The sequence below is a fragment of the Heterocephalus glaber genome, unplaced genomic scaffold (assembly GCF_053883595.1).
Source record: "Heterocephalus glaber isolate CG9 unplaced genomic scaffold, H.glaber_assembly_v1.0 deba00000546, whole genome shotgun sequence".
Taxonomy (NCBI): Eukaryota; Metazoa; Chordata; class Mammalia; order Rodentia; family Bathyergidae; genus Heterocephalus; species Heterocephalus glaber.
In genome coordinates, this window is record NW_028258147.1 from 40,114,348 (window position 1) to 40,141,520 (window position 27,173).

Genomic DNA, 27,173 nt, shown 5'->3' on the forward strand with positions numbered 1-27,173 from the left:
CACCGCTCCCAAAAAAGAAACCTCACACCTCAGAAGTCACTGTATTTCTTCCCCAACCACTCACCAGCCTAGGCAACCACTGTTCTACTTCCGGTCTGTATGGAATTGCCCATTCTGGAAAATTTGTGTAATGGTATTATACACAGGTGGTCTGTTGTGACCGGCTTATTTCATTTAATGTGTGTTTTCAAGGTTCGCCTATATTGTACCAGGTATCAGTGTTCCACTACTCTCTACTGCCAAATAATATTCTATTGTAAGAATGTACCAGTTTGTTCATCTGTTCATTAGTTGATTAATGTTTGTGTTTCTATTTTTTAGCTACTGTAAATAACATTACTATGAATATTATATCAAGTTTTTGTATGGACATATGCTTTTATTTCTCTTGGATATATACCTAGGATTGGAATTGCTGGGTCACATATTATACATTATGTTTAACCTTATGAGGAACTCCAAGATGGTTATCCAAAGAAAATGTACATTTTTACAATCCCACTAGCAATTGATGAAGGTTCCAGTTTCTACACCTCCTCACCAACACTTCTTATTATGTTTTTATGATTACAGCCACCCTAATGAGGTGAAGCAGTACCTCATTTTGTATTTTATTATCATCATGGCTAACAATATTGTGTATCTTTTTATGTAGTTACTGGCTTTTGCAGAAATTGGCCTTTTTAAATGTGTTAGGGTTTATATCTAGATGTGTCCCCAAAGTTTCATGTGCTCATAGGTGGGGTTTTTGGGAGGTGACTGGATCACAGAGGTGTGGTATAGTTAAATGTGTTGTTGGGACCCAGGTCCCAAGTCGAGCGGAACACGCCCAATCAGCCCACTGCAGACAGGCAGGTCTGCACACGCCCTACCGAGGTCCTGAGTCATGTGGAATATGCCAAATCAGCCCGTGCCCCAGCAACAATCCACTGGATCCCCCCCCCGCCCCCCGCCCCTCCTCTGTACAGCCACATGGCTCCACACTACAAAGACGCAGAGGACACCAGACCACCAGACCACGGTACTGAGTCCCGCTGCTCCCAGACCAGAGGTATGGGCTTCTGAGCCACCATCCCACTGCTCCTGGTCCAGAGGAAGGGGCTTCCTGGCCACCATCCCTCCCGCTGTTCCCAGCCCAGAGGAAAGGGCTTTTGAGCCACCTTCTGTCCCGTCACCCCTGGCCCAGAGGAAGGGGATTCCGGACCACCATCCCTACCACCACTCCTGGCCCAGAGGTAGGGGCTTCTGAGCCGCCATCCCACTGCTCCTGGTCCAGAGGAAGGGGCTTCCCGGCCACCATCCTTCCCGCTGCTCCCAGCCCAGAAGAAAGGGCTTTTGGGCCACCATCCCTACCACTGCTCCTGGCCCCTGTCCCACCTCTCCCAGCTCAGAAGAGGTAATCCATGTAGGTGCCAACAGCCCCACCACCCTATCAAAATGAGAAAACACATAAATAAAAATCAAAACCAGACTTCCAGATCACCTACAGCAACCTCAAAGGGAAATGAGATGAAACACTCTGATACTCAACCACCTGGACTCACTGAACTGGCAACAAAAGGGGATCTGGAAAAAATGAAATCAGAAGTAATTTCTCAGATAACAGGAGAAATTGTGCTCCTAGTGCAAGACATGATTAATAAATCTAGAGAAGAGCTCAGGACATGATGGAATCCCAACACAGGAAACAAAAGGAATCCATAAAAGAGATGCAGAAAGATTTCCAGGACATGAAAAACTTCATTGAAAGTCTACACAGCAGAATGAGCCAATGTGAGAACAGAATTTCAGATATAGAAGATAAGATTAAAATTAGTGACCAGGAAAAGAAAAATTGCTTCAAAATTATAAGGGAACATGAGAAATCAATCCAGCAGCTGCTAGATGATGCAAAGAAAAATAACATAAGACTGATTGGAGTCAATGATGAAACAGAAGAGAGTGCAGATGACATAAAAACAACTGTTCACAGAAGTAATGGCAGAAAACTTCCCAACCAGGGGAAAAGAGCTTGACATACAGATAAGTGAGGCATATAGGACTCCAAATAGCCTTGATCAAAAAAAATCTACACATAGGCATATAATTGTTAAGATTCCAGAAACACAGCAGAAGAACAAAGTTCTCCAAGCAGTCAGAGAAAAGAAACAAATCACATACAAAGGAAAGCCCATCAGAATCACAGCAGACTTCTCAACACAAACCATCAAGGCAAGAAGAGCTTGGAGGGACATATTCCAAGCCCTAAAAGAAAACAGCCTCCAACCCAGATTGATGTACCCTGCAAAACTATCTTTCAAAATGGATGGAGAAATAAGATACTTTCATGACAAAGAGCACCTTAGGAACTTTGTGAATACCAAACCAGCACTCTAAAGAATTTTACACAATAGCCTAGGAACAGACATTGAGGAGCACAACCCCAGGAAGCAAAGCAGAATGAACCCATCTGGCATGACAAGAAATTAAATGTAAAGGGGGAGAACCCAACAAAAAGAAAAAGTCATGGCAATGACAAGTCAATACATTTCAGTTATAACTATCAACTTTAATGATCTCAATTCACCAATCAAAAGAAATAGACTGGCAGAATGGGTCAAGAAGCAAAATCCAACAATATGCTGCATACAAGAAACACACTTAATTCAAAAGGAAACTCACAGACTGAAAGTTAAAGGGTGGAAAACAATACTCCATGAGACGGGAACCCAGAAAAAAGTAAGAGTAGCTATCCTCTTTGAAGATCAAGAAGATTTCAAACCAACACTGATTAAGAGAGACGAAGAAGGACACTACATCCTTGTAAGGGAACAATCCAAGAGGAAGAGATGACAATCATAAATATCTATGCACCAAACACTAGTGCACCCAACTATATAAAACAAATACTAACGGACATGAAAAGTCATATATGCACTAATACAATTGTAGTGGGGGACCTCAACACCCCACTGTCACAAATAGATCAGCTAGACAAAAAAATAAGTAATGAAATACTAGAACTCAATCGAACTCCTGAACAAATGAACTTAACAGATGTTTACAGAGTCTTCCACCCTACAAAATCAGAATACACATTCTTCTCAGCTGCACATGGGTCATTCTCCAAAATAGACCACATACTCACACATAGAACATGTTTAAGTAAGTGCAAAGGAATTGAAGTTATCCCCTGTATATTATCATACCATAGTGCAAGGAAATTGGAGATCCATAGCAAAAGAAACTTGAAAAATTTCATAAACACATGGAAATTGAACAGCACACTTCTGAATAACCAATGGGTCACAGAGGAAATTGAAGAAGAAATCAGATAGTTCCTTCAATTAAATGACAATGACAATACAACATATCAGAATCTATGAGACACAATGAAAGCAGTCTTAAGAGGGAAATTCATAGCAGTGAATATGGATATTAGGAAAACAGAACGAGCCCAATTAAACAACCTGATGCTGAACCTCAAGCTTCTAGAAAAAGAAGAGCAGGACAAACCCGAAGCTCATACAAGGGAGGAAATTATAAAGATCAGAGGAGAAATTAATGCAATGGAGACTAAGAGAACAATACAAAACATCAATGAAGCCAAGAGTTGGTTCTTCAAAAGAATAAACAAAATTGACAAACCTTTAGCCAACCTTGTCAGAAAAAGGAAAGAAAAGGCCCAAATCCATGCAACTGGGAATGAAAAGGGTGAAATTACAACAGACCCAGCAGAAATCCAGAGAATCATCAATACCTACTTCCAGAACCTATACACCAATAAGATGGACAACACAGAAGAAATGGACAGATTCCTAGATACATATGAATTACCAAAGTTGAATGAAGAAGACCTAAAAATTCTGAACAGCCCAATATCAATATCAACCAATGAAATTGAAAATGTAATTAAAAACTTATCACCTAAGAAATTCTGTCCTCACATTGGCTCATTCTGGTGTGTAGACTTTCAATGGAGTTTTTAATCTCCTGGAAATCTGTTTGTATCTGTTTTATGGATTCCATTTGTTTCCTTCCTCTTCTTTTCTTATACAGAACATACCATAACATGTTCTTAACATAACTTTTCCTCAATTGATATTTAAGTTGTTGATCTTTGGTTATTATTTACATGTTCTGAGGAATGTATTTTACAATTTGACCCTGACAGCATGTTTTAGCAAGTTACATACCTGGGTGTAACACCAGCAGCTAGGCTGGTAAAGGAGCCACCGCCAAACCCTGTGTCCAGTGGCTGGCTGTGAAAAGCTATTTCAGTGTGAACTCAAATGGAGCAGAGGTAAGTATAAATCACCATCACTGTGTACTTGTTATGTCAGCGTGGAGAGGCTGAGAACACACCACCATCAACTCCAATCCTACTGGTCTAGATGTTGACTGAAATGCAAGTCTAATAGATCAGTAGGTCACGGTCCTCTATTCTATAACTCAATGTGCTGACTGACCCTGGGCCCAAGGCTGGTGAAGAAGAAGGTATCAGGCACAAAATCTTCAAGTCTGGTCAAGCCAGCCTCATTTTTATTTTTATTTTTATTTTTATTTTTATTTTATTTATTTTTGGTGCTGGGGATTGAACTCAGGACCTTGCAGTTGCAAGGCAGGTGTGTTGCCACTAGATCCCTGGTACCAAAGAAAACCCAAAAAAGCATAATTCTCTTTTGGTTTCTAACAATGATATGGTTTACTTCTTGCAAGAAAAAAAATCCTAAGACCAGAATTAAATAGCAAATTAGAAAGAATACCTGACTAGATCTCAACTTCTTACTTTCCAGCTGGCTCTTTTCTTGTAGCAGGGCCTCCTTCTTAGAAAGTATGGCCTCCCGTTTCTTTAAGTCTTCTTCCAGCTCCTCTAATGCTTGGCGTTGGTTCAGAACTTTCTCTACTTCTTCATCCAACCATTTCTTTTGCTCATCCAATTTCTACATTAAAATGCCAAAGAAGTGTTACCATTTTTTCTGCCAGAAAAATTATATGGTAGCAATACAATTTTAGATGGACAGAGGACTGAAATGAACATTTAAACAGTGACAGTGACTCGTACTCTTGTTTGGTGAATATGTTTGGGCCTGACAAAGGCTGGCGATTTTCTTTATGAATACTGTACTGAGAACATGCTGGGCTCTTCCTCACCAGAGAGGTATGTGCCTCCCGCAAAAGACTTCAAGGTGCTGGTCCCTCAACTTGCCTGTCTTCTCCAGCCCTGTGCTTCTGGACTGACTGTAGGAGCTGTTCTTCTCACCCCTCTAACCATCACACCTGGTGTGTTACCTAACCCATAGTTGGCACTCAATAAAATATAAAAGGAATAAGTAAATAAGTTACCTTATTCAATCAATTAGTAAATGGAATGAAAAAATTAATACACATGAGGAAACACATAGATGATAGAGCATGGAAGGAAAACCAATCTACCCTAGGCCTTGTCACCTTCAAATATTAATAAATAAAAGAGTTGGAAAGATACTCCACATAAGTATCTTAGTATTCTCATTATGGACACCCAAACTGGATGTGGTGGTACATGCTTGTAATCTCCGAACTCTGGGAGGCTGAGGCAGGAGAATCACAAGTTCTATCCTACCCTGGGCAACTCAATGATACAATGAGAACTCACCTCAAAATAAAAAACGAGAAAGGACTGAGTATGTACCTCAATGCAAAGGCCCTGAGATTAGAATCTAGCACTAAAAATAAATTAAATTAGATTAAATAAGGGAAAATTAAGATGAATGTATTTTAAGTGTAATGGCAATTCTAAGTATATTTTTGATAAAATAAAATTTTCAATTTCTTTGAATCTTGAAATTAGTTTATAAATTATGACTTATTTTTAGCCATTTTTTTTTTTTTAATATTGGGGATTGAACTCAGGACCTTGTGCTTGCTAGGCAGGAGGCAACACCACTGAGCTAAATCTCTGGCCCTGTGACTTATTTTTAAAATAATAAATATTTTTAAACGTGCTAATAGCTCTTTAATACAGTATTACTTTGGTTCATGAATGATTCTGTTGGTGAAAAATTCAGTTCATGAACAGAAGAAGTGTTTGGCAAAATTTTGCTTCCATTCGCCAACTCTACACTGGGTGACAAACACAACTGAGGCATCTTCCCCAGAATTGCAGAACAAATCAAATTCATGAACCAAGGTGCCACTGTATATTATATCAGTGGTGGCAAACCTATGGCACACATGTTATTGTGTTTTTCTTTTATGACAAAGGATGTTAATGTAGAGTTGTTTTTTCTGAGCTAAACTTTCAGCATTCAGGTTTAATTGCAGTGTTGGCAATTTGCAATGAATAATTGGGTTTTGGGTTGCTGTTTGACACTCGGTCTCTAAAGGGCTCGCCATCACTGTATTACACATACAATTTGGTACTATTTGAATATAGACTTCTGATTTTCAGAAATATACCTATCTCCATGGGAATAAACCAGACTTTAGTGGGAACATAGATTTACATTCTACAACATTAAAGGAAGCTCATTTCTACTAAAATAAAAATACAGCACATTTCTGGATGAGAAATATTTTAATAGCAGATGTTTCAGAAGAAATACTAGAAATGTAGCACACAAGTGGAAAACAGTGTTTGAAGATTTTATTCAGAGTTTACCACTTTATACCTCTACTTAGACAACCTTCAAAATTGGAGAAAAACCAGAAACACTAAACAGAATCGACAAACCTGGAGTTGGTTTTTACTTCCAAAAGGTCTTTTCTGTGTTTTCAAGGTAAATGTATCAAGGTCCTCAGCCTTCAGTTTCAGACCTTCTTCCTGTCCTGTTTTTAATTGTAGTTCCTATAGAAAAAAAAATTTTTTAACTCTTTATCCATATTATTACCTGGCTATCCTTAAATATGCAGATGATAATGTGTTTCCTTTTCTTTCCTTTCCTTTCTTTTCTTTTCCCTCAGTGCTGGGGCTTGAATTTGGGGCAGTACACTTACTGAGTGCACATTCTGTCAATGAGTTATAGCCCCAGCCCAAGAATGATTTTCTTAACATTTACATTCCTGGTTGCAGGGCTGGGGATTTAGCTCAGTGGTTTCGCCACCTGCTGTGCAAGCGCAAGGACCAAAGTTCGATCCCCAGTACCAAAAAAGACCAAAAAAAAAATACATTCCTAGTTGCAAAAATAGAGAAAATGAGTAGATGAAGGTTGAGGCTATTTGAAAACAATATAATTTTAGCTTTCACTGAGGCAAAAAAAATCTGCAAAAATTAGGATTTACTAACTAAACAGTTTTTTTTTCATTCTTTGTGTTATAAATTAGCATAACAGGGATAAAAGTCTAAAACTTACAAATGATTTTTCTCTTCTTCCTGAGCTCATTACCTTCATGCCTAGTCCACCCAAGATAACTATCTGCCATGGGTATATTAGAATTTTACATAAGAAATGCAAAAAGAGGTTAATATGTATGTTTCTCATACTCAAAAATGGAAACCTGCAGCACAAGAACACCATGGTCCTGTGAAGAGTATTTTCCAAATTCCTTTAGTGTTCATCCATATCTTAAAAGTCAAGCCAAGAAGACCTCTGCCAGCACACAGGAGGTGAGCCACTCCCAGCGCACAAGAGGAGGCTTCTGGGCCACCGTACCACCCCCGCCAGCACACAGGAGGTGAATTGCGAGGGCACCAGCAGCACCCCCCCACCCTAGCCCCCCTGTCGAAATGAGATGACACGTAAATAAGGCTCAAAACCAGACTTCCAGATCACCTACAGCAATCCCAAAGGGAAATGAGATGGAACACTCTGATATTCAATGACCTGGACTTCCTGAACTGGTAACAAAAGAGGATCTGGAAAAAATGAAATCAGAAATAATTTCTCAGATAATAGCAGAGATTGTGCTCATAGTGCAAGACATGATTAATAAATCTAGAGAGGAGCTCAGGAACGCAATGGAATCCCAACATAGGAAACAAATGGAATCTGTAAAACAGATGCAAATAGATTTCCAGGAGATTACAAACTTCGCTGAAAGTCTACGCAGCAGAATGAGGCAGTGTGAGGACAGAATTTCAGATATAGAAGATAAGATTGCAATTAGTGACCAGGAAAAGAAAAATTGCTTTAAAATTGTAAGAGACCATGAGAAATCAATCCAGCAGCTGCTAGATGATGCAAAGAAGAATAACATAAGACTGATTGGAGTCAATGATGAAACAGAAGAGAGTGCAGATGACATAAAAACAACTGTTCACAGAAGTAATGGCAGAAAACTTCCCAAGCAGGGGAAAAGAATTTGACATACAGATAAGTGAGGCATATAGGACTCTAACTAACCTTGATCAAAAAAAATCTACACATAGCCATATAATTGTTAAGATTCCAGAACCCCAACAGAAGAACAAGGTTCTACAAGCAGTTAGAGAAAAGAAACATATCACACATACAAAGGAAAGCCCATCAGACTTCTCAATGCAAACCCTCAAGGCAAGAAGAGGTTGGAGTGATGTATTTAAAGCCCTAAAAGAAAACAGCCTGCAACCCAGATTGATGTACCCTGCAAAATTATCTTTCAAAATTGATGGAGAAATAAGATACTTTCATGACAAAGAGCACCTTAGGAACTTCATGAAGACCAAACCAGCACTCCAAAAGCTTTTAGACAATATCCTAGGAAAAGACAATGAGGATCACAACCCCAGGAAGCTCAGCAGAATGAATCTGTCGGGCACGACAAGAAATTAAACGCAAAGGGGGAGAATCCAACAAAAAGAAAAAGTCATGACAATGATAAGTCAATATGTATGAGTTATAATCATCAGTGTTAATGGTCTCGATTCACCAATCAAAAGAAATAGACTGGCAGAATGGGTCAAGAAGCAAAATCCAACAATATGCTGCATACAAGAAATACACTTAATTCAAAAACAAACTCATAGTCTGAAAGTTAAAGGGTGGAAAACAATACTCCATGTGACAGGAACCCCCCAAAAAAAGCAGGAGTAGCTCTCCTCTTGGCAGATCAAGTGGATTTCAAATAAAAATCTGAAACACTCTCATCCCAAGAATTTCAGATAAGGGATATTCAACTTGTATGTACAAATCTATTGTGAACATGTGTTTTCATTCCTTTAAAGCAAAAACTTAAGAACAGGACTGCTGGTTCTTAACAGTAATATAAGAAATTTCTATATTGTTTTCCAAAATGCTTTTATCATTTTACATTCACATTAGCAGTATTAGAAAGTTCCAAATGGTTCACACCTAAGCTGATATTTGTTTTTCTAAAACTTTTAACTTCATCTCCCAAATGAGTGTATAATACGATCTTGTTATTGTACTGATTAGTATTTTTCTGATTCTAGTGTTACACAGCTTTCCTTGTGCTGTACTAGCTATTTATCATCTTGTGTCTACTTTTTAATTGGGTTGTCTATTAATGAGCTCTAAGAGTGCTTTATGTATTCTGGTCATAGGTTATATCTATTATAAATATGGTCTGTTTAAGGACTACTTTTCATTTTCTTGACAATGTCATTTAAAGTTCTAAATTTTTTTTGTACCAGGGATCGAACTCAGGACCTTGTGCTTGCGAGGCAGGTGCCAGAACCACTGAGCTAAATCCCCGGCCCATAAAGTTCTAAATTTTTATGGAATTTCATTAATCAATTTCTTTCTTTTATATATCATGTTTTTTATATCCTAGGAAATTCTTACCTACCCTAAATTCATAAACATTTTCCCTTATCATTTCTTCTTAAAGTTTTATAGTTTTAGTCTTTCATATTTAGGTTCATAGATCCTTTCAAGTTATTGTTATGTATGGAAATAAAGGGTTGAGGTTAATTTTTTATACACAGATACCAGGTGTTCTAGTGCCATTTGCTGAGAACACTATCTCTTCCTCTGCTCCTGAATTGAGTTTATGTTCTATAAAATGTTACTGTTAAATAATCTTTCAAAATTCAGTGGACCATACATATGTCATTCTATTTCTAGATTCTCTGTTTTATTCCAATGATCTATATGTCTTTCCTTATGCCAACACTACCTTGATTACTGTAGCTTTAGAGGAAGTCTTAAAATTAGGTAATAAATGTCTTCCAACACTTTTTTTTTCATTTTCTTTTTACTTTTCTAGGTCCTTTGTACTCCTACATAACTTTTACATTTCAATATCCAATTCTTCATTTATAGCAAGTATACATAGACCTGAATTTTTATTATGTACCTTCTGTTTTCTAATCCTGATAAATTCAAATACAAGTTCTAGGGGCTCCTAGAGATTTCTTCATATTTTCTCTGTAAATGATCATTTCATCTACATATAAAGATTTTATTTCTACCTTGCCAATCCTATGCTAATTGTGTCTTTTTATTGCCAGACTATTTTGGTTTGGGCCTAGGTTTCAAAGTTTAATGGACAGATGAAGAGTAGGCATTATCCGCCCTTGTTCCCCACCTTAGGGAACAAGGTGCACTGTATCTTCTCTATTCATATAAGATGTTTTTTCTGGAAGTATGGAGTACACGTCTGTGATCTGTTGAAAAGGCTCTGTTCTACTTCTAGTCTCCTGATAGCTTTTACCATGAACAGCTGAAGAATTTAGTCCAATACTTTTTCTCCAACTACTGACAGGATCATATGGCTTCTTCCTTTCCTCTGTTAAAATGATGACTTTTGGGGGTGGGTCTTCCAATACTAAGCCAACACTGCCATGCTTATATTAAAACCACTTTCTACATCCTGCCAGATCTGACTTCTAATAGTTTGTTTTGTTAAACAAATTTTTTCTATGTTCATACTTTTTTCTTCTATTATCTTTATCCAGTTTTAGGATTAGCACAATGTTGATTTCCTAAAATGAGGGGAGAAGTATTCCTTCTTTTTTCTGATTTAAATGTTTGATATAACTCATCAGTTAAAATGTATATGAGCCTGCTGTTGTCATATAGGTAGGTTTTCAAGCTAGGAATATACTTTCTTTAATAGGTGCTATTCAAATGTTATATTTCCTCCAGAGTTAGTTTCATTAATTGTCTTCCAAGGTACTTCTTAGAAGTTATCAGATTTATTTCAAAAAATATTTTTGTAATATGCTTTCTATATCCTTTTAAATTCTGTAAAATCTGTGGTAATGGCTCCTAGATCTTGATATTATAGTTTTAAAAATGTATAATTGATATTGTATAATAGGAAGAAAAGGTCTAAAGAAGCAGGGGAAGTGGGAGGGGTAGGGGAAAGGAAAGAAGGGAAAAGAAAAAATATGAGAAAAGGAAAAAAATGGAAACAAAGTTTCTGCAAATAGGGAAGGGTGGAGGGGGTGAAGAGAGGGAAGGGGAAGGGGAAAAAAATAAGAACCAAGAGACTCATGTAAAGGTACAAGATCCCAGTGATGAATGTAACTGTATTTTATACCTAAAATGCACCAATAAACTTAATGGGAAAAAAAAGAAAAGAAAAGAGTCAAGAGACTCGGTGCTCAGAGTGCTCTCTTGGGTTTAGAGAAGACACTGCTATCTCACCACCAAAGCTTGGCAGGAATCAGGAAGGAGTCCATGGACCAATGTGGCCTGATCCACATCTGTTACTGGTCCACAACTGCCAAGTACAGAAATTGAATGTAAGTGTTCAGATACTGTTATAACAATTTAACGGGATAACTGTGTCTCTAGTTACTCTACTAATTTGTAAAATTGACTTTTATTTGCATATTTTAATTTCATTTTTATACTAATTCATGTTTTATAAGACTATTGGGCTGTGACAAATTTGTAATGAAATGAAAGACCATACTTTCTGCAACAGGAAATTGCAGAAGCACCTATAGAAAGTAAAAGGAAAGACTAGCACCTCCCACCCCTGGGAATGTCAGGAAGAGAAGAGTAACAAAGGTCTAGGTCCTAGTTGTCTTCTAAAATTTGTCCCAGAGGTAGGGCGATAAGTAAAGGTTATTGGTGAGGGAAGGAGGGGAGAAAGAACAAATGCCTCAGTGTAGAGGCCTCATAACCCACAGGACTGCCTGTCACACTGGAAGAACAGAGGTACCTTAGGAAAGAGGGGAACTAGTCTCATGTGCCATGGATCCTGAGGCCAATGCAAGCCATTGTGAAGAACAGGCCCCAAAACTTGGGGTAAGGATAAGCCACTGCACTAGTAAGCTACACAGAAGATTTAGTAGCCTCAACTTGGGTTTACAAAGCCAGCAGGCAATGAGATAAAGCCAAAGCATTCCCATGTTCTAAACTGGAAGCCAGCTCAGCCCAAGTTATTCAAGCTGGGGCTTCATCAATCAGAAGCTCTGGTAAGGTGGCCTAGGGAAAGCAAATTCCAGCCAGTCACATCTTCTGTGAGATGCAAAGAAAGAAAGCCATACACCCACCCACTCAGATACTGGACACCATCTTGAGAAGGGAGAAGTGCAGGGAGGAAGAGGATAAAAAAACTAGGCACTGTTATTTAAGAGACCCAAGAAATATTAAAAGGCAATGTTACATTTCAAGACTACGATAAAAACAGACAGGGCTTTTGGTTATTCTAGCACAGTAATTACCATGATTTGGATGGTAGAAGATGAGGTGCTCACAGAGAAGGCAAGTCTGATTTAGACTAAATAGACTTTTCTATGCCCATCTGAGTTGTGCTGTGGATGAATTTGGACCCCTTTTCTTTCTTGCCATCCACTAGTTCTTCTTTGCTGTAGTTCGTAGTTATAATTTAGCCCCAGTCATAGTCCCAGAAACTTCAGGATGCTGAAAGAAAGCCCCTTAAATTACAGGCAACTTATATTGAAGTTGAATTCCTACTATTCCCATTCATCCACATACCCTTTAAAAGTATGCTGCAGTGGATCTAATTCCCTCTTCCATGTATTGTTCTAGGCATTATTGCCTTTTTCTTACATTGTAATTCCTGTTAAAGTATCAAAATAATTGTGCACCAGGCACTGTGTTAGACTTGTTACCTCTATTTAATCATCACATTTACCCCTCACAATAATGCTGCAAGACAGGGACTATTACAAACTCCACTTCAGATGAAGAAATAAGTGCTTTCCTTGTGTGTGTGTGTGTAGGGGGGTGGTATATGAGTTTTCCTGGGGACCAAACTCAGGGTCTGAGGCATATTAGGTGCGCCTCTACATTGAGCTACAGTCCCAGCCCTCAGGGAATGGGTGCTTTAGAGAAGTTAAAAACCCAAGATAATACCACTGGCCACAGCTCTTTTTTGTTTTGTTTGTTTTGTTTTGTTTTTTTGAGACAAAGTCATACTATGTATGTGAGTTCAGGCTGGCCTTGAACTCACTATGGAGTCAAGGCTGGCCTCAAACTTGCGTTGATCCTCCTCCCAAGTGCTGGGATTACAGGCAGGTGCCAGCTCACTCGGCAAGCCACAGTTTTTTAAACGTATTTGTTACAAACTGCTGCTTTGAAGAGAACCTATGCAGAAGTCATAGTATTCTCTTGAAATGGGTTAGTCAAATAGAAAATGGACAACCTGGAGTGTTGGAAAGTTAGCTCCAAACATCAAGATGTCCTTTAGGACTATAAGCAGGTTTTTCTGTCTTTGCATGAAGGAGTAAAAATGTACATATATCTTTGGGGCACTCTTGCCCTTTTCCTGGAACACCTGCTATGCTCCATAAACTTGGCCATTTCTCTAGAATTAGAGATATGGCTAGAAGGAACAAAATTGCCCTAGGTAAGAACATAAAAGGTGTACATTACTGGCAGAGTTGCATTTCAATATATATGCACTCCTAACAAGAGTTTTCTTTTCCCTAAGCATTAAGAGAGTGCTATGTTAGGCCATATCTCATAAGAGATGAAGACCTGAATCCCAAATCCACAAGACTGACAGGCAGGACTTTAACAAGGAGGCATGATTATTGGCAGTAAAAATGAAAACTGAACAAATTCAAGATATTTGGCAGATATATTCTGTAGGACTTAGTGGTTCATTTGACATGAGAGAAATGGAAAAGGACCAAATCAATGGTGTCTCCTGAATTTCTAGTTCACCCAATTGAGTGGATCAATACACCATCTAAGGCACACTAGAGAACTACAGTTTCTCCCCCATGAACACAGCAGGGTGGGGGAATAGTGGGAAGTTAAGAAGGTTGTAAATTTATTTACAAGACAATTTAATGAAGTTGTAGATGGCTGGATAACATATAATCTGGAGCTCAAAAGACAGATCTGGGAATAAGGATTAAATCTGGAAATGTCAGTTTATCTGCAGTCCCAGAAAAAGATGAAGTCACCTAAGACAGAGAGTAGAAGAGGTCATAGGCCCTACTTGAGGGACTGATAGGGAAAGATGAGCTCACAACTACAGCAAAGAGCAGTAAGAAGGGGGTGAACGGAGAAGGAGGATTAAATGTCACAAAGGCAAAGAGGAAAGAAAATATTTCAAGGTGGAAGGAGTAGTGATCTGGGCTGAATGCAACTGAGTGGTTAGGTAAGGACTTTACTCTAAAACATCAGAATCACACTGTACCCCATAAATATGTACAATTATGCATCCATTAAAAATTTTTTAAATAAGGATTTTGGTGGCTTAGAGGGCACTATGAAACTTCTTAAGAGCTTTGAAGTAGACCAAAAGCCAGAATAAAGAGAATAGGAGAATGAATGGGAGCAGAAGAAATAGAAACAAATGTCAACTTTGCCGAGAACTTTGGAGTAAACGGAGGGAAGTATGGTTGAAAGAGAATAATTTTAAGATGACATAAATCTAAAATCTTTAAAGACAGAATATAGGGGAAAGGCAAAAGTAAAAAAATATAGGAGAAAAGAGTATTAAGCTACACATCTGTTTAGTACTGTAAGAATATAAATTATTACTATTACCTATAACAAGTCACTACTATTATTAAGAATAGTTCATGAAAAATTAAGAAAGCAATTCCATTTACAATATCACCTAAAAGAATAAGATAATCTGGGAATAAATTTAACCAAGGAAGTAAAAGATTAGTACACTGAAAATTAGAAGGCACTGTAGAAAATAATTAAAGAATACCTAAGTAAGTGGAATGGTAGCCCATGGTCATGCATAAGAAGATAATATTGTCAAGATATCAATATACTCAGAAATCCAGATTGAATGCAACCCCTATCAAAATTCCCACAGACTTTTTTGCAGAAATAGAAAAGCTGATCCTCAAATTCATATATAATGGCAAGGTCCTTGAACACTGGAAAAGTAGAGCAAAGCTGCCAGGCGTGGTGGCACACACCTATAGTCCCAGCACTAGGGAGGTTGAGGCAGGAGAATTGTGAATTTAAGACCAGCCTAGGCTATAAAGTTCTAGGTTGGGGTGAACTACATATACCACCTATTTAAAACAACAACATGGGCCGGGGATTTAGCTCAGTGGCACCAGTGCCTGCCTCGCAAGTGCAAGATTCTGAGTTCGATCCCAGGTACCGCAAAAAAAAAAAAGTTACTAAAACAACAACAAGCTGAGCATGGTGGCACATGTTTATAATCCCAGTACTTGGGAGACTGAGGCAGGAGGAATGCTGTAAGTTTAAGGACACCCTGGGCTACATAGCGCAAGACCAGCCTGAACTATATAGCAACACCCTATCGCAAACACCCTTCCCAAAATTTAAATTTAAATAATAAAGCAATAACAAAAAAAAAGCAAAGTTGGAGTTACTGAAGTTACTTCCTGATTTCAAAATTATACTATAAAGCTACAGTAATCAAAATAATGTGGTGCTGGCATGGGAATAGAGATAAGCCAGTGGAAGAGAATGAAAAGTTCAGAAATTATATACCCATGGCAAATTGATTTTATTTTTGGTACCGGATTGAACTCAGGACCTCGCACTTGTGAGGCAGGCAGCAGCACCACTGAGCTAAATCCTGGCCCCTGCCAACTGATTTTTTAAAGATAAAATTATGCATAGCTGGGCATGGTGGTGTATGAGCCTAATCCCAGCAATTTGGGAGGCTGAGGCAGAAGGATAGCAAGTTTCAAGCCAGCATAGGCAATTTAGTGAGACCCTATCTTACAATAAAAAACAAAAGGGGTTGGTTGGAAATGTAGCCCAGTTTTAGAGTGCCACTGGGTTTGATCCTTGGTGCCACAACAATAAAAAAATCAATGAACATACATATATAAAGTATACAATGCGATGTTTTAATATACATATACTCAGTGAAATGATTGCTATAGTCCAGCTACCAACATATCCAGCTCCTCACATATTTCTGTTTTGTTTTTTGTGATGAGAGCACTTCAAATCCAAGTGTCCACTGATGGAGTGGATAAACAAAATGTGCTACAGCCACACAGTAGGTTGTTTTTCAATAGGTTCTGGCTCATATATTGCCCAGGCTGGCTGTGAACTCTCAGACTCAAGAGATCCTCCTGTCTCAGCCTCCTGAGTAGCTAGAACTAACACACCACTGTTCCCAGATTTACAATGGAATATTATTTAGGCACAAAAGGAAATGAAGTTCTGATGCTTGGTACAATATAGATGAAACTTGAACACAATTTGACAAGTTAAATAAGTTTGACATAGAAGGACAAATAGGATTCCACTTACATGACTTATCTAGAGAAAGTAAATTCATAGGCACAGAAAATAGATTAGAGGTTATCAGGGACTGGAGGATAGGAAGAATAGGAAATTACTGATCTGGTTTGAGATTCTCTTTGGGATGATGAAAAGGTTTTGGAAACAGGGGGGATGGTTGTACAACATTATGAATGTAATTAATGCCACTAAATTGTACATTTAAAGTGGCTGAAGTGATAAACTGTACGTTGTATATATATTACCACAGCTTACAAAATTTAATAATGTGATATATCAAAAACCTACCAAATTATTCACTTCAAATGGGTGAATTAAAGGTATAGTATTATTAGGAAATGAGCTGAGGGATAAATTAGCAAATGAAAATATCTTCTTTTAAGATCATGATACACAGTGTATTTACCATGGTTATTTTCTAATAATTTTTGTTATGAAAAATTATTTTTTCATAGAATGGCTTTTATTTTCTTTACTAATATCTACTTGTAATACATTAAAATAAAAAATAAATGGGTGAATTGTAGAGACGTTGTTTTTAAAAAATTAGTAAATGCTCTTTAAGATTCCTCCCACAACTAAATTCTGTGATTTTTATTTTTTACAGTCTAAAAGTGGGTGATATCCAATGTTTAAAATCTAGCAAACCTGGGGGGGTGCCTCTAGTGGGGGAGGCTGTGATGTGTGGAGAGAGTGGGTAGCTTCCTTTCAATTTTTCTGTGAACCTAAAACTGCTCTAAAAAAACAAAGTCTTACTTAAAAAAAAAAATTTCTAGTAAGTCTCCAATTGTGTTCTAGGCCCTGGGATCTTTTGATTGTCTGAACAGAACAGAGCTTAGCAAACAGCACTAGATCAGTGTTTGTTACGATCATCATCATCTACTTCAGAGAGGCCCAGTGAGACATGCATGACTGAGGCCACTGGAGGGAAGAAGGAACAGTCAGAAGAGAGTGATTTTCTCAACAAATCACAGCCATCGTCTATGAGAGCTAGGATTTGAACTCACACTGGTCCAGCTCCAGAGCCCAGGCTGCTGTTACTTGCTCCTCCCCAGAGTGATATATGCTATGTAATTGTGGGCAGACTCTCTTCCGCTCACTAGGAATGAAATGGTTCCATTTCACCTGGTACTTTTTTCCATGTAGCCACATGGACAATGCAAGTCACAGCACTCTGAAAACAGGAATTCCTATTCAAACGTCATTTAGAAGTCAGCTTTAAAAAAAAAAAAAAAGTCAGCTTTATAAAATTATGTTGTGGCCAGCATCAGCTACAGCTAATATTCTGCTAGGAGAAATTTTATCACTGTACTTTCTTTTGTGAAGTCAAAGCCTTCAAGACAGTACTCAAAATTCAATAAATAGGTTTTACTGTACTATGTAGATGAACAAAGCTTTAAAGTGAGTAAGGACAGCAATGAAGGACAAACAGGTCAAGGACAGATACTTCACAACAGAATCAAGACCCCGGCTCTGTTAGTTCTGAGCCATTTGACACTTCACGTTATACTTAGCAGGAATGTACGGCAATATTACTTTGATTTTTTGCTGATCCTGCTTAATTTCTGCATTCAGTTGTCTCCTTTTATCATTTTCTTCTCGAAGTCTCTTTTGCAGCTGTACCTTTTGATACTTCAAATGATCTACATTTTGCTCTAGTTCATTAGCACGTTTCTCCTTTTGGATCGACAGTGATGCCAATTTCTTACTATCCTGTTGCTTCTTCTGTAAGATCTGAGAGCATACAGATATTTCAAAATGAAAATGTGCATCTCTTACATTCCCCAACTAAACTGCACCTTCCCATTCAGGGGAGCCATTTTCCCATTTTCATTTTTTCATTTGTTTATTTTGATACTGGGGATCAAACTGAGGACCTTGCACTTGCAAGGCAGATCCAGTGCCACTGAGCTAAATCCCCGGCCCATTTTCATTTATTTTTGATAGGTTCACAAGCAACTGTTTACTCTTCAACATTTCTAATTTTGCAGATGAGGAAAACATAATTTTCATCAGATACGTAAACAACTAAAGAATAAGATTTCCTAATGCAAGGGCCAGGGATTTTGCTCTCTGGTGCCATGCTTGCCTGACAAGTGCAAGATCCTGAGTTTGATCCTGGTATTGCCCTCCCAAAAGATTTCCTAATGCTGACAACCACAGCAAAACAGACTGCTCTATTTTCTTATTAATAATTTTAATTTTTAAAATATATGTACATGGAAAAATTTAAAACAGTACCAGACTGAATTTTTTTGTCCCAATCCCTTATCTACCTGTCCTGCTCCCTGACACAAAATTACTAATTGATTAAATAGTCTTCCAGAAATAATTTATATATATACACGCATGAAAACAGCTTCATGTATATTTTTTTCTTTTAAATTCTTTTATTGGTACATTTTAGGTATACAATACATTTACATTCATCAAAGGAACTTGTGCCTTTACATGATGGATCTTGGTTCTTATTTTTCCCCCTTCCCCTGCCCTCCCTTCAACCCCTCCACCCTTCCCTATTTAAAGGCTTTGTTTCCATTTATTCCTTATCTCATATTTTTTCCTTTCCCTTTTTTCCTTTCCCCTACCCCTCCCATTTCCCCTACCCCTCCCATTTCCCCTACCCCTTTAGACCTTTTCTTCCTATTTCACATTATCAATTATTCATTTTAATCCTTATTTACACTTTCAGTTTCTCATACCAGAGAAACTATTCAGTATTTACATGTGTGTCCTATTTATTTCACTGAAGAGTATGGCCTCAGTGTGCATCCATTTAGCTACAAATGTCTCTAATTTCTCATTCTTTATGGCTGAGTAGTATTTCATTTTATTTTTTAAACCCCACATTTTCTTGATCCAGTTTCCAGTTGATGGGCACTTGGGCTGTTTCCAAGCTTTAGTTATTACAAACTGTGCTGCTATAAACATGGGTGGGCATATATCTCTGTGGTATGATCTTTTAATTCTTTGGGGAAGATACCCAGCAGGGGAATAGCTGGGTCAAATGGGACCTCTAGCTTCATGTATATTTTACTTAGGTTACGCTCCATCTCTCTCTTTCTCTCACTCCTTCTCTCTTTTTTTTTTTGAGACAGGGTCTTGCTATGTAGCCCAGGTAGGCCTCAAACTCACAGTGATCCTCCTGCCTCACCCTCCCAAGTGCTGGGATTACAGGTGTTCACCACCATGCCCAGCTCTCTATTTAACTTATCTTAGATGTCTAAGATTTATTCTTTCTAGGCTGTACAGTATTCCACTGTGCTTTTGTATTTATATCCAGCTGTAGCCTAAATCATTAATCCCTGAATTAAGATAATCAGATTGATATCACTTTCTCTGAGTAATCATATTATTTTAACATTTAACTAAAATTGTCTATAGGTAATATTAAAACTTTGCTAACATTTTCAAAGTGCTTGTGCTATTGAGGTAAAATACCAGAGTGTTACAATTTAATCTTGATCAAATAAATGAACATATATTAAACTTGTATTATGGGCTTAGCATTGCACTAAGTACTTCTTGGGTCATATAAAAATTTAAGGAGAGCTTATTTGTAAATTATGAAGACAACAACTACTTTTTCCCTTTATTTTAGCAATAGGCTGTTAAATAGCAGGTTTCATTTTAATTAAGTACTCACAGTGTCTGTGGGTCTGCATGGTGCCAGTTTACAAACTGTTGTCTGTACTACTAAGCGCACTATTAGATTTAGTTGAGATTGTTTTCATGCCTTTACGACTTTTCTTTCTCTTTCCTTCCTTTTTCTCTCTCTTTCTTCTTTCTTTTCTTTCTTTTTCCTGGTATAGGGCATTGAACCCAGGCTCTCTGTACTGAGCTATATCCTCAGCCCTTTTTAATTTTTTAATTTTGAGACAGGGTCTCAATAAGTTGTTGCCCAGGCTGGTCTTGAACTTGCCTCAACCTGGTCCTGCCTTAACCTCTCAGAGTGCTGAGATTACAGACATGCACCACTATGCCCAACCATGCAAGACTATTTTGATGAAGGAAGCTGTGTGCTGATTGACCTAATTTCACAGCAGGTAAGAATTCAAATCTGCAGATGGGGAGGTGGGGATTTAGCTCAAAATGGTTCTGCCACCTGCCTCACAAGCACAAGGTCCGGAGTTTGATCCCCAGTACCAAAAAAAAAAAATCTGCAGATGGGTAGCACTGTCTTGTAGTCCACAGGCCTTCAAAGTTTCCCACACCTGGAATTGGGACACTGACTTTGCCACTTAACATTGACAGAAATTGAAATAATGCAGCAAAAATGACAATATCAACATTTTAAAATCTTTTTCAAGTAATATAGAAAACATTAGTGTACATACTGATATACTTATTTAAAAGTCAGATAAGGTTGCTAATGTCTTTTGCACTTATTCAAGATGCTTCAAAGTGTACCTTTGTGAGTGCTAAACTATTCCTACTGCATAGAACTCTCTACATATAGCTAAAGACATGAAAATAAAATGCAAATTTTAGTTTTAAAATTTTAAATATATTAAGTTTTAAAAATGAAAATAACTGTACTATACTAATAAAAAAACCCGCCTTTTCAATATTTTTAAATGGCACATGTCAGAGTACTGAAAACTGATATTTTCGCCACCACTACATAAATTGTGAATGAGTGGGCCAGGGATTTAGCTCAATGGCATTGCACCTGCATTGCAAGCACAAGGTCCTGAGTTTGATCGCCGGTACCAAAAATAAACAAACAAACAAAAGAAATGCAATCAGAACTAAAATCAGGATATAAACCTGTGCAATTATAAATAAAATTTCATAAAAAACACAAAGAACAAATTTTGTGTTATTCTAATGTCCAGTTAAAACGAGTACTCTGTTAGACATTATAGCTCTAATTTAAAGGATCAGGAAATGAAAGAGAATTTATCCCAAGACTCTAGAAGTAAATTTCTAAATCAAAATATATGTTGTGAAGGAAATTGGAAGGTGGAGATATGCAGATGTTTGAGGTGGTAATGAAAATTGGAGGAGGAGGGATTCTTTGGCCTGGCCATCTCTGCATCCCCTACCTGTGACAAGACCTGGCAACCTAGAGATGTGGAATAGACATTTGTCTTGATGAAAAACAAGTAATGGTAGCATAGCTACCCCAAAATCACAATGCCCTGAATATGTTGCCTACAATTCACCTCTTCTGTAATGGAAAAAATATGTTTCTACAATATAAAAGCAGTGGATTAAGAGAGAAAAAGAACAGGAGGAACCATTCTAGAAAATTCATTATGATCAGATTAACAAAGCTGTCCCTATATGTGGAAATACCTTCCTTACACAAAAAAATCTCTCTGAAACAAAATATTTCTCACAGATTAGTTGTTTGTTTGTTTTTCAGTGCTGGGGATCAAACCTAGGACCTCATGCATGCTAGGCAAGTGCTCTACCACTAAGCCATATCCCCAGCAGAAGAGAATTTTTTTTGGTACTGGGGATTGAACTCAGGACCTTGCACTTGCAAGGCAGGCAGCAGCATCACTGAGCTAAATCTCCGCCCCAGAAGAGAATTTTTAACTACAGCTACTTCTGAAGTTATAGCTAAATTCAGGCATTAGGAAAGTACTAAGATGTGATGTTGTTGTTAATCTTTCTTAAACCAATCAGTTAGGGTTTCAGAAAACTGTCCAAACTAGTCTCCACTTGTTCAGCGTCTACAAAGTTCCACATATATAAAACCTGATGTTTATGTGTATTGTTTGACCATGATTCAATCTTTTGTCTCTCAGGAAAGGATACTATTTCTATGGTTATCATTATTCTTATTTCCCTCCATGTAGTTTTTGATATCAAGACTGAAGTAATATACTCCTTGTCTGTCTGTCTGCATGTATGTATGTATGTGGTGCAGGGAACTGAACTCTGGGCCTCACACATGCTAGGCAAGCACTATATCACTGAGCTACCCACCAACCCAAAAGTAATATACTTCTTGAATAAAGAAATATACTATCCAGATTATAAAATATGTAAACCAGCCAGTGCATTCACTGGGAAAGAAAATTTGCCATTCAATTAAAACTGAATCCCACTCCTCTCCAGACTTGTTACAAGAATCCTTAAGGATTCCTAAATAAGGAAGAATTTCTTATTTAAGAAAGGAAGGCTTAAAAAGTTTTCGCAAGTACATTTTAAAGTTACCTGGACTCTCAGCTTTGCAGCATCCATCTTTTTGCGGAATTCTTTCTGCAGTTTTATCTTCACTGCACCATCAGAAAGGTCTTTGTTCTCCAGCTCCTCCAGCTTCCTTCCTGTCTCAGTTACCTCGACTTTTGCCTGTTCTGCCTCATGCTCCAGTCTTGTTACTTTCAGAGAATACTGTTTGCTCACAGACTTGGCATCATTACCTTCACCATAATAACAATAACAACAATTTTAAATTATGTAAAAACATAGAAGTGCTCTGCTCTAAAAGTCCACTTGGACAGAGTCACTGTTTAAGGTACAACGTTAAACCCAGCAGACTTCGGCTGCCCCAAACACACCACGCCACCATGCCCTTTAACAGCTGTCCCCATCTGGCACCACTACATCATCTCACCCGGTTTATCTTTTCAGGTTTTTTAATGATATTTTCGATCCCCTGAATTTACAACTGCGTTCTCCTGGCATCAAACTCCAGTTAAGCAGGATATTAGCAATGACTTTATCTTCTTGCTTAGTATACTCTGGCTTCCTGCTACCCACCATCTACCTTCTTGAATTAGAAAAATTTTTAAATTATTATGAAAAATTTTAAGCATATCAAAAATAAAGAAATAATAAAATCAACCCCAACTGCTGCTTAAAGAGTTATGAACAAAAAAAAAGTTATGAACATTTCATCAGTTGTTTCAATGAGCTTTGTTTACTTTGCTTAAATATTAAAAAATAATCTGAAAAAAATAAAAAAAAAATCTGATATTTTATTCTCACTTTTTAAAACTTCAATAAGCATCCATACAAAATGTGGATATAATGAAAAAGTCATTATCACACCTAACAATATTAATTCCCACTAGTTTGTATTCAGACTTCCTCAACTGACTCAATGTCTTTTATAACTGGTTTATTTTAATCAGGACCTAGACAAAGTCTACAATGTATCTGGTTATTATGGTCCTTAAGAATCTTTTAATATAGAGGTGGCTGTCTTTTTCATTACACTGGTTTGCTAAAGATGGACTGTTTTAAATGCTTTTATAGGAATATTTAGAACACACTAAAAACAGAACATACTAAATTAGTTTCTTTTCATTCTAACCCAAGGTACTGACTAAAGGTTTGGTTTTGACTGATTTTGAACAAGAAACTTCCTGAACTAGACTGGCAAACTCATGGCAGTGGGAAATAGGAGTCTCATTTAGGGGATGAATATCACCAGGGACAGTCTATGATACTCTTACACAACTTGTTATACTGCTATATGGCAAATCCCGTGATTTTTAATAAAAAGAAGTTACTGAACTAAATGCACTGTGAACTATCTTTATCTCAAACTCTTAACTATAAAATACACACAACTGGCACTGGAGGTATAGCTCAGTGGTAAGGAGTGCATGTGTGAGGTAAGATGACTACTATGTGTTTTAACAAATCTTGAATTGTTCATTAATTATTCACCAGACCAATAGTTTATGAGCTACTAAGAAGAAAAATTCAGCATCAACTACACCATGGCAAAATGCTAAGCTCCTACCAATTCTAAGACATACCCTGATTTTGGAAATATTAAGATATGAAAAAGTGTATTAGAATTGCAACATAGTATATATGCTTTCTTATTGCGGACGAAAGTGGTTGCAATTTGGGAGAAATCTTCAGTAAGAAGACTTTAAAAAGCATGTGTGCACTGGCCCTCTTGTCAAGCACCATCTCTGAGACTCTCTAGGAAAGCTCCAAACCATCCCTGGTTCTGAGGAGTAAGAAGATTAGCTTTGTGTAAGCTCAGGTGTCCTCTATTTTAAAGCAACTAGGAAGGGTACACCAGGCTACAAATGCATGCTTATTCAGTGAGATCTATGGTGAGATAACCTCTCTTTTTATGGGGTAAATGTTTCCAAGTTCCACAAGCACTGTCTTGCAGTTGTGGGGTGGAGAAGCCATTTAAAGCTTTGGAGTCAGGGAGCATTTCATCCTACCCATGAGGAAGGGTGGTCAGACCCAAACACCTGGGATAACTGGAGTTAGGGAGATGTGCAGCACACACATCACTAGGAAGGGAGGGAAAGCTTTGGGGAGGCAGAAGAGCTTGAGAAAGGCCGACCATCAGCTAGAAACGACACTCGTAGGAAGAGGAGGAAGTGGGAAGGCAACTTTCTTCTCACCATAACTGAGTCATTTGAGTGTGATTACAGCCTTGGGCTGGAAGAGAAGGGAAACAGTATTTTCTTTGGCTCCGACAAATGAGGCCAGAGTTGTTTTGCGTTGGAGCTGGAGAAAACAAATGCTAGTGTCTCTTATTCTTTCTTGAATTTTGATGTAATGAAGATTGATCCTTTACTGTATATTGCGAGGGAAAAAAAAGTCCAAAGCCTGAGCTGTGTGTTTTATGGCAAAACTGATGTAGCTAGGGATAGGGAGAGAATCTCCCTAATTTGGGATGTGAGACAAAGGAGAAAAGCTAAACGTCTGGCTCACCTAGGAGAGGAAATCCTTATATCTTAGAGAAAAAACTATCTACATCTGAAATATAAATTTTAGCTAAACGTGGTGGCACATGGCAAACTGAGGCAGGAGGATCAGGAATTTAAGGCCAATTTGGATTCACTGTAAGGCCCTGCCTCAAAAAAACCACAAAAAAACAAAATAAAATGTTTAAAATGAAAATTAAAATGAACTAAGTCAATGAAAAATAATAATTTAAAGTAATTTAGAAAAACATCTTGGAGGGGCCAGGGATTTAGCTCAGTGGTTCCACCGCCTGCCTTGCAAGCACAAGGTCCTGAGTTCAATCCCCAGTACCAAAAAAAAAAAAAAAAAAAATCTTGGATATATTCCTAGATGCCTAGTACATGACTTTTAAAATGGAAAGGGGAAATGAAGTGACATAGAGTTTCAGCACAACACAGCACTTACACGGGCTAGAACAATTTGTAGGTTAAATCCCAGCATAATAGAGTTTTTTGGATAATCAATCTCTATGTTTTGCTCTAAAACACAGCTTGTTACACCTAATCCAAGTTACAGAGGATAGTGCTGAGCTTCAAAAACTAAAGTAGATGTCACATCAGAAGCAATTTTAGAAGCATTTCTTTCTCATATAAGCTGGCTCACAGGATACCATTACCTGTTTTTATTAGTTCTTTAATCAGATCTTCCTTCATCTTGATGTTAATTGTAAGTTCATTCATTCTTTGTTTAACTTTATTAAGTATGAGTTCTGAATTCTTAAACTTTTGTAAATTCAACTCTTGACTCTCCTGGAGACATTCAATCTGTAAATCTTTAAAATAAAAGAAACAAAGCCAAGAAACAAAAATATCTGTTCATAAAATATTCAACAGAAATAGAGTTTAAAAAGAAAAGTAGAATAAAACTAATTTAGAGATAGAGGAAGGGACAAAGAAGAAGGAAAGGAAAGAGGGAAAAGTACACAACTTTCGGGAGTTTGGGCTTCTAGCTTACAGTATATTTTCATTTCCTTAAAATATTTTTAGATTAAGAAAAAAAAGAACTAGGGTGGCTGATGCATGCCTATAATCCCAACACTGAGAGGCTGAGGCAGGAGGATCACAATTTTGAGTCCAGTCTGGGCAGTGTAGTGTTGTAGTGAGAACCTGCCTCGAAATAAAAAGTACTGGAGATGTAGCTCAGTGTGAAGGCCAATACTGGAAAAAAATGCACACATGTACACACTTTTGTCACATCGCACAGGTTTGTATACAGTTTGTCACTGTCTTTAACTGGCATTATTTGAGATATGTATAAAATCTCCAGGTGGGAAGAAGTGTGAATTTTTTTATGTTAAGTTCTAATTTTATTGTCATCAGAGAATGCCATCTTTATCTTGCTAACCTGTGTTCCAGCACTGTTAGTTACTGTCCTGCCCTCTACTCCAAATCAGCTGTGTCACTAAGCACACTTTTCCTTAGGCTAACTTTTTCATAGCAAGGCATTCTCAATGAAGGAATGAGTGCAACCGTTTATATTCTGGCATAAGTTTCCTTCCTGGTTGCAGACCAGTCACCAATGGCTCAAGGACGGCTACTCACATAGCACTTACCTTTACTCTTTCAACACTGTTAAAACTATTTTACTTTTACTTGACCACACAGTCAAATTTTGGTAAGTATTATATGGATAACTTTTTAAAAGATGCTGTTTTCATCATGTTATATTCTCTATAACCTTACTTTTTTTTTTTTTTGGTATCAGGGATTGAACTCAGGACCTTGCGCTTGCAAGGCAGGTGGTAGAAACATTGAGCTAAACCCCCGGCCCAACTTTACTTTTGTTTAATGTATATCGACCACTCACGGACCAAGAGAGATGAGTTAACATATACGATTGCTATTATACTATATTATATATAGTATAATATTATACTATTATATTTTCTGCAACATAAATGCTTTTGATGCATAAAAATTCTCATCAATTTTATTCTAAAACATGAAAAGCACACAATAGAAAAAT

At 37.6% G+C, this 27,173-nt stretch overlaps 1 protein-coding gene across 12 annotated transcripts in view; it reads right to left on the bottom strand.

Moving 5' to 3' along the window:
• Kif27 (kinesin family member 27) overlaps positions 1–27,173 on the bottom strand; it is a 145,432-nt gene that overhangs the window by 27,412 nt on the left and 90,847 nt on the right. For 11 of the 12 annotated variants that reach the window (XM_087204771.1, XM_087204768.1, XM_087204767.1 and 8 more), the window contains 5 exons: positions 25,825–25,980; positions 22,698–22,903; positions 18,063–18,260; positions 6,695–6,808; positions 4,746–4,922 (listed from right to left, as the gene is read on the bottom strand). In XM_087204771.1, coding sequence (XP_087060897.1) covers positions 4,746–4,922; positions 6,695–6,808; positions 18,063–18,260; positions 22,698–22,903; positions 25,825–25,980 — 851 coding nt within the window. The remainder of the gene's footprint in view (positions 1–4,745; positions 4,923–6,694; positions 6,809–18,062; positions 18,261–22,697; positions 22,904–25,824; positions 25,981–27,173) is intronic. The other variant, XM_087204772.1, reaches the window with a different exon arrangement.